At 35.7% G+C, this 12,458-nt stretch overlaps 1 protein-coding gene across 1 annotated transcript; it reads right to left on the reverse strand.

Annotated features, from left to right (window-relative positions):
- Positions 1–5,705: 5,705 nt before the first annotated feature.
- Positions 5,706–11,867, reverse strand: LOC105988321 (hyaluronidase-like). The gene is made up of 3 exons (XM_013019910.1): positions 10,947–11,867; positions 8,429–8,518; positions 5,706–6,170 (listed from the first exon to the last, which is right to left on the reverse strand). The coding sequence occupies exons 1-3, from the start codon at positions 11,865–11,867 to the stop codon at positions 5,706–5,708; spliced, it is 1,476 nt and encodes a 491-aa protein (XP_012875364.1).
- Between the last annotated feature and the right edge of the window lie 591 nt (positions 11,868–12,458).

Below are 12,458 nucleotides of genomic sequence, written 5' to 3' on the forward strand. Positions count from 1 at the left end.
TCTAATCTCAATTTGATATTTACTCTCTCTCTCTCTCTTTTTTGGCGGGGGTCCGGTCATGGGGCCTGAAATCTGGTCCTGGGCACTGTCCCTCAGCTCTTCAGCTCAAGGCAAGCGCTCTACCACTGAACCACCTTCCCAGCCTATCTCTCTCTCTTTTGCATACAGTTCATTGCATGCATGGTTATGTATGTATCCCCTTCCCCAAACAAGTGATTTTTCTTTTCTGAAGAGCCTATTTACTACCATATCTAATTCTGCAGTCACTTTATTAGTATTTGGGAAGAAATTTTTAATTGTAATTATATAAACCAACCCCTTTATGTTTTCTAAAAACTGAAATGTCCATTCTTCATAGCAGTCTTCTCATATTTTAATCATAAGAAGCATAATAATGCTAGAGAAAGTTACTAAACACATTTCATTAAAGATTATGCAAAAATAATATTTGAAATGCACTTATACCATAGTATAAAACATTTATTCCTGTAACATTAACTTGAGGTAATCTACAGAATTGTCCATTATAATCATATTAAAACTATGGTCCTCTCAGCGAGCCATATGTTCCTATGACTCGTTTGCAATTACTTAACTGATCTCTGTGGAGTGGAATTTTTATGTGCAACACATTTTCATCTCAGTTAAGTATTAAATTATGTCAATCCAACATATTACACAAACCATCTTTTCAGAGAAACTGTGTGTAGAAAAGAAAAAAAGTTTTAAAAGAACCTTTAAAGTTTAAAAAAAGTGCCAAATATACATTTATAATACAATTTAATTGATAACATCACTGGGATTGACAAACATTTTCTACAGTGCTGAGTTCATAAAAGCAAGCTTACATTTTCAAAGTCACTACACTTGAGCAATAAAGTTAGGCTAGAAAAGAAACTGAAATACTCAAAACAATGAAAATCAGTTTTCTTTTAATTATTTAAAAAAACTTATTTTTAAAAACAATCTTTTGATTTTTTTCAAATAGGAAAAAAATCCATACTTACCTTTGCTTTTGTTTGTTGCTGGTCTTAGAGTCACCTGATGCAAAGCAGAGGCTGAGTAGAAAGGATGCCCGGCTGAGTCTGGGAACCTGTCATTACTGAGTGACTCAGTCATCCCTGCTAAACTGGAGGCTTGCATTAAATCTCTTTATAACCAAAGTCAGACTCCCTTAAAAGCATCTTAGCATAAGTGACCATTCCTTTCTGAAAATACCTAATTTAACTTCACTGACTTAAGGAAAAAAAAATTGAGACTTCAGTTGGAAATCAGAGATGTAAAGAAGACTAAGTACCCAAGATTTCCAGATTAAAGAAAAAAGATGGTCAAGTACTTCATATTTTTAAAATAGATCCTAATATGCTAATATGGATGATAATGGAATAATTGCCTCTTACTGGGGAATTAAATATCATTCCAAGGAAAAATTAAATTAGCAGTTTACTTGAACCAATGGCTAAGATGGCGAGCTAAATACCTCTATTTACCTATTATGCCATTTCAGCACATATTAGATAGATACAATATAAAGCTGAGAACAGTTAAGGTTCTCAAAATCAGAGAACAGGTGAAGTAAGCAAAAGAAATGTTAGTAAAAACAAAAGAACAAACAAACATATAGTAAAAAGTCATAACACTTTTTTAGAAATGGAAAGAGCGAGCTGGCTAATTATTGAGGGTAATCCATTAGGATATCTGCAGAAACAGATAGACAATTCAGCTTTCCAGGAATATGTGGACTGTACAGATATCTCACCTCTGAATGTTTAAATAGTCTTCCTATGAAGGATCAGTTAGTATACTGGACCAAACACAAAAGCACAACTAAATGGACAGTCTTCCTGGTGGACACACAAGGGATAAACAAGAATAAGCTATTGAACTCTTGGGAGAATTACGTTCTTCTCCCATGACACTTTTCTCCTTACTGTCATAATTATAGTGGTTCCTAACAACCTGCCTCTTTGCCACTCACATACTCAGGATGGAATCTTACTTGTCCATAAGCCAGGACCCCTTTCAAAGTGTCCACTCTCCCATGCAGCACAAGAATTCAGTTTGGTAAGTAGTAACAAATATGAAATCCCTATGACAGATTGTTGAATCTCTCCTGTTCTTCATATATATATATATATATATATATATGATCAAGAATTATCAAATATTTAGTACTGAACATCAGTATTAAAGAGAATGAATTAGCAAAGGGAAAAATGGACTTCTGAGAAAATGAAATAGTACGAAATATGTCACAGCAACAACAATATAAAAGAAAACTAGAACCAACAATGATGGCAAACCCCTCTAATCCCAGGACTAGGGAGACAGAAATAGGAAGATTGTGAGTTTGAGTTCCTGGCTCAGAAAACCAAAAATGTAATCAATTAATTAAATATTAAAATAACATTTTCAGAGAGATTGAAGAATCTGTTGATTCTACATACAAAAACAAGGATACTGACAAACAAGGCTATTGTTTCAAAACATTCTTTCAAATAGTAAGAAGTAACTAAACCTTGGAGAATGAACTAATGTTCTTGGAGAGGGAGGAGTGAACAAATCTATAGTACAAAGCAAAACAAACAAACAAAAAAACCTTCAGAAATTCACACAGAGTTCTGCTGTAAAAGAAACAGGAGCTACTTAATACAAGTATCATAAGGACAGAGAAAATGAAATTGTTTGTAAAAATACTGAAAGAAATATTGAAAAAAAGATTCTGAGCCATAAAGCTTTGTAAAGAATGTCTTCAAATATAAAAATAAACATGACATTACACAGATTTAAGAAGGATCCAAAAGTACACAATCAAATTCTATTTGTGAAAGGGGATGTACATTTTCTCTGGTTAAAAAGATGAACAAAATTAATGACTTGTAAAAATGTAGATGATCAAAAGTTTGTGCTTAAATAAAGGGTGCCGTGATATTTGAACAATTAATGGGAGGTAAGAAAGAATATTGCCACCAGCAATAGGCAAATGGTCATTGGTTGGGTAATTCCATGCAGAGATGAGCCCTCTTTTTTCTAACAGCCCTACTTATCTTAGAAGTTTATTTCACATCAAAAGTAATTCACATCAAAAGATAGCTTTCTTACAGATGAGGCCTCTGTTCACTTTCTCTCAGAAATGTTACTTAAGCATAAATTTTAATTTTTTTAAATTTAATTTTAAATTTTAATTTTTTATTTAAGAAAAATGGAGATATGGGTTTATATATAGTAACTTCAATGAGACAGTAGACTAATTGTATGGTCTTAAAGCCCCAACTTGCACAAGTAAAAATAAATTACCAAAAACCTGAATGTTTTACACAATGTTTTAATTTGAGCAAATTATTTTTTATTTTTCTGGTCCTGGGGCTTGAACTCAGGGCCTGGGCACTGTCCCGGAGCCTCTTTCTGCTCAAGGACTAATAATGCTCTTCTATTCGAGCCACAGCACCACCCCTGGCTTTATTGTGTAGTTTATTGGAGGTAAGAGTCTCACATCAAAGCTGGCTTCCAACTACCATCCTCAGATCTCAGTTTCCTGAGTAGCTAGGATTACAGGCATGAGCCACTGGTGCTGAGCAGATTATTTTTACAAACTAAAATTAGAAATGTATCAGTCTCTTCCATTTTGGCTCCTATATTTCCCATTACAATCTAAGTGAAATAAAAATTAATATTTTATTTTTAAAACTATTTCCTGTTTTCTCCTGTGTATTTGTTATAATTTCCCATTTTGTTCACTGACTTCAATTTGTCTTTTGTTCTCATTATTTTGAGGCACTACAAGTTTCAATAGTTGACTAATGTAAATTCTATTTTCAATAAATTCATTGATTATTAGAAATATTTGAGAATGCCTCTTCAGTCATTGCATCTGTTTTCTTCTTAAAATGGTGATAATATTTAATGATATTTGACTTATTTTACTTCACTGGAATATTTTATCAAGCTCCTAATGTAATAATGGTTGAAGAACTTATCATCTATGTAAGGATAGAAGGAATCATTTTGTTTTGTTTTTTACTTTCAGTGACTTTAAGGCAACTGTACCAATTATAAAAATCTTCTCAGGGGGCTGGGAAGGTGGCTCAGTGGTAGAGCACTTGCCTTGCATGCCTGAGGCCCTGGGTTCGATTCCTCAGCACCACATAAGCAAAAAGAAAAAAGCCGGAAGTGGTGCTGTGGCTCAAGTGATAGAGCACTAGCCTTGAGCTGAAGAGCTGAGGGACAGCGCCCAGTCCCAGAGTTCAGGCCCCACGACCAAACTCCCCCCCCCAAAAAAAAATCTTCTCAGGAGGCTGAGATCTGTGAATCACAGTTCATAGCCAGCACAGGCAGGAAAGTCCGTGAGACTCTTATCTCCAATTAACTACCATAAAACTGGAAGTGGCACTGGGCTCAAGTGGTAGAATGTTCAACTTGAGCTGAAGAGCTCAGGGACAGTGCCTAGGCCCAGAGTTCAAGCCTTGCAACCAAAAAAAAAAAAAATCTTCATGCTTGGATATAAGAATCTTATTCCTGCTATTGCAGCTTTGGTGCAACAGGTCAACAAAATAGCCTTCAATTTCGTTTATTACATCCCATCACTCTTTTAGATTTTATCTTTCCTGAAAATAATGAAAGAATAATTCATGTGGAAAAACAAATAACTCAAAATATAAATCTGAATGCAATATCTATGCCAGCATGAGGTACATATCATATAGCAATGTTTGAAGGCTGTTTCAAATACCTTCTGTAACTTAAGGAGGCAAGTAACAGGTAATATATTATAATTCCTTTGTAAAAGATGGTGTTCTGGATCAAGGCAAGAATCCATGTGAATTTTCAAGTGGATTACCATACACTGAGGACTGATAAGTTACCTAGGTACAATATGTTTCTGTAAATCCAGTATTCCCAAAGAATTTCCAACATAGCTTTCATTGTATAGGTGTCTAATGGGGCTTATGACATTGATGAGCCAGTTGATCATCCATCCAAGGTAACTTTGGGTAAAGTTAAGTCCTGTAAAACAAATGTAAAAAGTAACTTTTATCTCTATAAACTATTCTAGAGTTATTTTGTATTGCTTAGGGACTCACAATTACCAAGAAGTATAGAAAGCTCTTTTTTTCTTCCAGTTCTAGAGCTTGAACTCAAGGCCTGGGCATTGTCCTTGAGCTCTTCTGCTTAAGGCTAGTTCTCTACCACTTTGAGCCACAGCACCACTTCCAGTTTTCTAATGGTTAATGGGAGATAAGAGTCTCATGGACTTTCCCGGCTGGGCTGGCCTTGAGCCTCTGTCTTCAGAGCTTAGCCTCCTGAGTAGCTGGGATTAGAGGCATGAGCCACCAGCACCCAGATATTTTCTTTTGATTCACTTTTCTTAGTCCAAGAACTTCCCCCAGATAGTATTGTAAGCTACTCCTCTTGACATATGGTCATTTCACAAAAAGGCCACACTGCTTAACCCACTATAAAATTTCTGGTGCTTTATCATACTTTCTAATTCCTTATATACTATTTATTTGATTTATTAATGTTCATTTCCCCCAAAAATTTAAGATCCCCAAGAACAAGTATATTAAAATCCATATCCTTATTGCTTAGCATGAAGTAAACATCCAATAAGTAATTGCTCTATTAATGAGTGGAATCAACAATTGTATTTTATTTTTTACTTTAACATGAATATCCTAGGATGTTTGAAAGAAAAGGAAAAGGAGTCAACAGTTTATAGTCTTCAGTATTTCAGAACAAATCTGGAATAAGAATAGGAAATAAAAAATCTTTAGCAGAATTCCAGATAAATTCATTCCAAGAAACACTTGTGAGTTGAAGTCAGTGTCAGGAGCTTTGTTCTTTTGACTCAACAGATCTGGAGAGCGATATTGGCAGGAGTCTCCGCGCCAGCCATAGTAGCAGTGACAACCAAATCCATTCTTCATGTCTGTGATTGTTTTCAGTTTACTTTGTTTTGAAGTGACAAACCTGAAGCTCTTGTTTGGCATGAACTTCTTATTGCTGTTCCCAGGCATGTGCAGATAACAGGAGGCTTCGAGGGTTTTTCGAACACATCTCCCACGATTGTTACAGAGACTTTCACTGCAGAGTTCCGCCGCAGACGTGACATTCACAGCATAGGAACCCAATGGACCTTGAATGGATTGTTGCACTGACAGGCAGGTATCCTGTAGGAAAACAGACATCACCTGAAGGCACTTTCCAAATGTGATTTTGTTATCCAGGAGGTATGGAAGATTAAAGTTTCCATCAGGACTGCTGACAGCAAAGGCTCTTTCAGTGATTTGATGTTTTAAATGAGGATAGGTCTGTACCCATGCACCTGGATGATGAGACATATCACTGACCAGATTATGACACAACCATTATCTCATCATTTCCAGGGGAAGATGATCCTGTACTATCCTATTAGAGAATGTTCTTGACTGCCTACAGGAAATATGTAGCAGTTCTTTAAAATAACCATAAATATGGAATAGCGTTTGGAAACATCAACTTCTATTGTGGAATGTTTTTAATGTTGATGTAGGATATATGTTATCATTAGGATGCCTTTCTCCACCACTGGCAAGTCATCCTGTTCTCCTTCCCACCTCTAGTTGGTGGGTTTTCCGTGGTTACTGTATTTTACTAGGTATATATGTATCCCCATATGTGTGTGTATGTGTGTGTGTAATTATGGAAAATGGTATTATCTTGGTTTTGAACATTAATGTAAGTGCATATTATATGGGATATATTCTACACACCTTAATTTTAAACATATCATATTAAATGTTGATCATGGATACATACATGTAGCTCTGTTTCCTTCCCTTTAACTGCTAGTATTTATAATGAAAATATACTATAATTTACCAATCATCCTATTTGTAAGTTAAAATATAAAAGACCACTATTGACAGCTAATTGCCTAAGTCATTTGTACAAGGATTCAGAAGGCACTGATAGTATCTTGAGGAAAGTCTAAAGTCTGATATTGAGCATTTCATTGATATATTAACATATCTTCAGTTCTTACACTTTACTTATGTTCTCAAATATAGTGCTTCTATGGGACACTCTAGTTAAAATGACATTGTCAGCTAATCCTGAAAAGTCAGGTTGTCTTAATAGATTTCTGCCTTGATCTATATAAAAAGAATCATGACAAAAGCTATGAAGAATAATTAGTAATTTGGGTTCTCATTGGCATAGAAAGTATTCTATCAATATCAACATGAGTAAATAACAAAACCAATTAACTTACAACAGTGGAGCATTTTTCCATTGAAAGGAGACCTCAGAACTATGAATCCATGTATTAAAAGTTTGGGAGATTCAAATGGAAAATCCTTGAGTAGCATAAATCTCTTAATGACAGCTAGTTGAACAAGGTAGCCCATTGGGAAATAGCAAGTCTTGAATGTGCTGTGCACAGCATCATTTGTGACAAGCATTTTCAGTTTGGGCTAGCCTCATGCTACACTTAGAAGCAAATGCTATTCTTAGTCAGGAAAAGACTACACACACACACACACACACACACACACACACACACATTATATGTATATTCTATATATGAAGAAAACATAAATTTGATTTTAAAAGCTGTAACAAAAGTTCTAGTTTTGTACATATTTAAAATATTTTCCCAAGTAAAAATTTTGTCGAAGAATTAATTTTAATATAATGCCACGTAAGTTTGAAAAGTTAGTTAAAATACTACATATAGACTGGCACTGGTGGCCCATGTCTATTATCCCAGCTACTCAGAAAGCTGAGGACTGAGAATTAATATGCAAAGCCACCTGTACAGGAGAGTCTGTGAGACTCTTAGCCCCAATTAACCACCAGAAAACTAGAAGTGGAGTTGTGGCTCAAAGTGGTGAAGCACTGGCCTTGAGCAAAAGAGTTCTGGGATAGTGCCCAGACCCTGAGTTCAAACCCTATGGCTGACAAATAATAGACAACCAAAACCAAAACCTATGTATAAAAATGTATGGATAACAACCAGAGTAGTTTTAACATTAACTCCTTTGTTAAATGTCATAAAGAGTTAAGTGAATCCACCCTTTTGTAATTTTGTAATTTCATATTCTTTTACTTTGTTACCTATATATCATGACATGCAACCTACTAATTTCCTGAGTAGTAAATACAATTTTAGTGTGAAGTTTTAGATGGAGACATTAGAATTCAGGCCCCAAATCACACCATTAGCCTGTAATATTCAGTTTCTCATTTCAGGTTGCCTGGTTGGAGACTCCGCTTTCTCCACTCTCTAATAACCAACATGGCTGTTATACAAGAGGTGCTCACACTATTGTAGTTTCTGTTCTCTGAAGCTCATTAAAATCAAAGGCACAGGTAATCAGAGATACTTGTAAGGGCTTTATATTCTATCTGGAATGTATGGAGAATGCTGAGAGGAATAGTGGCTTACCTTTGAAGCAGAATATTCATATCCTCCCCATAATATTACTCCCGCTGCCCCCAGTGCAGCACTTTCACCAATTGTATGCACCAAGTCCTCCTGGAAAAGCAAGTGTTAGATATCATTTATCATTCATAAGTCATTCATGAGGCTCAGACTCTCAGCTATGATAAACAACACAATAGTATTGCCACCTTTGTTCTTGAAGTGAAGGTCTGTGGCAGAATTTAGAAAGGTGATTCTGTCGATGCATTTTTAACTTGCTTGGTACAGATATATAAGATTGCAGGCAAGTTTGTGAACATTGAGACTTACTCCTTCACCCATTTCCTTTATGATCAATTGTAATTGCTTGGATTATTATAATCTATTGCATCAATTATTTTCTACTATTGGTATTGGTGGTATTTTTTTCTTACCTATTGTAGACACTCAATAATAATTGGATTGGATATGTTTGAATAACTTAGTCTTTTCCCCAAACAGGATTTGAAAAGTGACACAATTTGAGAAATCTGTCACTTGAGGAATATCATACTGAGGATACTTTGGTACCCACAACTAATCTCTTAAAGTATTCAGTGTAGCAGCTTTTGGGGAAAAATATTATTTGCCACACTTCACCAGAAGGTAGAATTAGGAGCAATTGTATGAAATTATCCAGAGGCAAAGTAAAATTCAACATGTTCAAGAAATTTCTAGGAATAAATAGTACCAAAATAGTAGTTTCCCTTCTGATACAGGAAGTACCCCTATCAAAAATTGCTAAATTAGAGACCAATATGGAAGTTCAGGCTTCAGAGGGAGATGAAGAGGAAGCTGTTGAGATTGCTCAAACATTTTGCCATTGTGCTATGATAGTTTCTCCCCTAAACTTAACAAATAAAAAGTTCCTTTTCATTAAGAGTAATCTTGCAAGGACAAAAATGTCTGATTTCATCATTGATATTTGAGCCAAATAGAATTCATTTTGAAATAGTTTAATAATAATTGTTACCACTTTTAAAGGCTCTTGCCTCAAGCATAAGCGGTCAAAGGTAATGAATTGAGTATGATCCAATAGATAGACTACTTACATACTGAGAAATGAAATTGAATTGTGGACTGTCACATATAGAGAAAGATTTAATGATGGCACCCTTACAATAGTCCAACTAATACTTAAAAACTTCCATTATTTTAAAAATCATTTTTTCCATGTAAGTTCATCCTTACATCTCTGAGTCTCCTACATTAAGATTACAGATATCTGTTTATATAACCTACATTTAATCTTTCAACAATAACTGCTAGAACACATTTTTCCACATAAGGAAATATCAGACAAAATTTATGCCATCTTGCCATGTATCAGTGGCTCACACCTGTAATCCTAGCTACTCAGGTGGCTGAGATCTGAGGATCAAGCTTCCAAGCCAGGCTGGACAGAAAAATTGTCATGAGACTTTTATCTCCAATTAACCACTCAAAAACTGGAAGTAGTGCTATGGCTCAAGTTGTAGAGTGCTAGCCTTGAGCTCAGATGCAACAGAGCCCAGGCCCAGAGTTCCAGCTCCATAACTGACAGCAAAAAACAAAAACACCTATGCCATCTTTTCAGTTAGTCTAATAAAGGGAAACAGAAAAATGCAATACAATGTACTTGGTTGATAATTTACTTTTAAAAAATCTCTATATTTGTATGTTTATGATTTGGAAAATTGCTGCTGTAGCTGATAGCTAAAATTAATCTATATGTTATTTTAAGCCAAGTTTTATAATTATTCTTTTTTTTAATTGTGAAGATACCATACAGAGGGGTTACAATTACATGGGCAAGGTAATGAGTACATTTCTTATCAAGCATTGTTGCCTCCTCCTTTGTTTCCCCTTCCCATCCCTTCCCAATTCCCTCTTCTCCTCTCTCATCCCCCCTCCCCCTGCCCCATGCCAAAGTTGTAAAGTTCATTTTTCCACATAAACACTTTTACATCTCATTGTTGCAATGGGTCCACCTGTATTCCTATTAAAACAATTTGTTTTTTCCCTTCCCCTCCACAAATTGTACCAACATCAAATACAGTGAAAATTATAATTATTCTTTAAAAAAAAAACTTTGTGAATTCTAAGCTAGCAAGATTCATTATCCAAACTCTGGATGCTGTCTAATTGCCAATGATTGAGAACTTCAGAATTGGTTTGACATTTGAAGAAACACAGTTCATCCTTTTTTTTTTTTTTTGTCTGTTGTGAGCCTGAACTCTGGGCCTGGGCACTGTCCCTCAACTCTTCAGCTGTAGACTAGCACTCTACCGCTTGAGCCTCAGCCCCATGTCTGGCTTTTCCTGCTTATGTGGTGCTGAGGAATTGAACTGAGGGCCTCATGCATGCAAGGCAAGCACTCTACCATTGAGCTACCTTCCCAGCCCCACACAGTGCATCCTTTTAACAATAAAATAACCTGTTATCAAGGAGAAATAAATATCTTGAACACTTCTTTCTATATTTCCTATATCATTCAACTAAATTTTCTTTTTTTTTTCCTTACCTCTGACAGAACTTCAATACTATGCAAATAAAATGGCCTGGAAAAAATAAAAACTGGCAAAACATAGTCATGTCTAGCCATTTCAGCAATTCTCATGGCTTCCCTGACTCGATGATGAACAAATCTCAGTGCATTTAAACTTGACTTTAGTACTTTACTCAAGTATATTGAAGGATAAAGTGCTGTGCTTTTCTCCCACAGCCATAGGAGCTGGTCATTGCGGAGAATTTCATCTTCTGGACAACTACCTGTGTAGGTCGCTGGATTTATTATGTAATCGTAATTGTAGCAGTCCGGATAGAGATAAAAGCCCCATAAACTTTTGGGTCTCATTTCTGATGCGAGGGCAAGGGTAACATTCATAAAACTCTTGCCAGCACTTTCAAATTCCTGTCGCGCAGCTGCTGTCACTTCTGAGTCTGACCAATCGGGATGCTGGCTTCTGGTGAGGGCTAGGGAGTGGTTCCTGAATACTATTCTATTGCCCCAATTCCTATCCCACTGGGGCTTCCAGATTTCCCAATCAATGACAATCAGTCCTTCTGACCGCCACGAAGGAATAGCTTTTGCAATGTCATTGGCAGCTTTCTGAAGGTGTTCAAAAAGGCTCGTGTTCTGTGGTATCCCTCCATTAAAGGATTTTCCGTTTTGAGAGAAATAAGGATAATATCCCAATTCATTTGGATAAAATATGGTAACAGTTGATCCACTTTGTGTCTCTAAAGGGTTTGATATAATGTTAAACACGTCAAGATTCATATTCACATTGAAGAAATTCTTGCAGTACATTGTTGAGGCAGCCCAGAAAATGTTGAAAGGCTGGTCGTTGATCACTGGAGGCATTGCTGGTTTGAAGACTGATTGAGCGGCCATGATAAATAACAGTAGCTCTCCTAACCACGGGACCCACGGGTTACCCATCGCTGGTAAGTTTCAGCATTCCAGCAACCTGCCAAAAATAAGAAAAAAGAGCACAGGATGTAGTCAGACAGATGTCTCTTTAATTTTCAGATACATAATGAATAAAACAAATATTTCAAAGACTTACAAGTTTTATTAATATGGTGACTTCATTTATCGCTCCATCTCAACACAAGAAGAAATAAAAAGAGATGTTGCCCCTCTTTGCAATGTGAAAAAAAGCCCAGTGAACAAAATCTATAAAAAGTTTCATCCAGAAACAAACCTGCTATACAAATTCTACCTGCTACTTTTTCTGAAGTAATATTCTGTAACCACATACATAACTCAAATTATTGTGCAAAGAAAAGCCTTTGGCTTAAAACTCAACTAGGAAAAAGAGTCTGAATGGATTGTTATACCTTCTTATTAATCACTCCAAGAGTGACTTCTCTGTCAGGTATTAACAAATGCTGACATTTTCAAACAAATATTAAATGAAAGAATATCAAATTGTACTATCAGAAAGTAATATTTTGTATATAATTTGAAGCACACTGGCCTGAGAGATTTGATTGTTCTTAAAACAGTGAAGTTACCCTTGGAATAGCA

This window comes from Dipodomys ordii, unplaced genomic scaffold, assembly GCF_000151885.1.
Source record: "Dipodomys ordii isolate 6190 unplaced genomic scaffold, Dord_2.0 Scaffold48, whole genome shotgun sequence".
Classification (NCBI taxonomy): Eukaryota; Metazoa; Chordata; class Mammalia; order Rodentia; family Heteromyidae; genus Dipodomys; species Dipodomys ordii.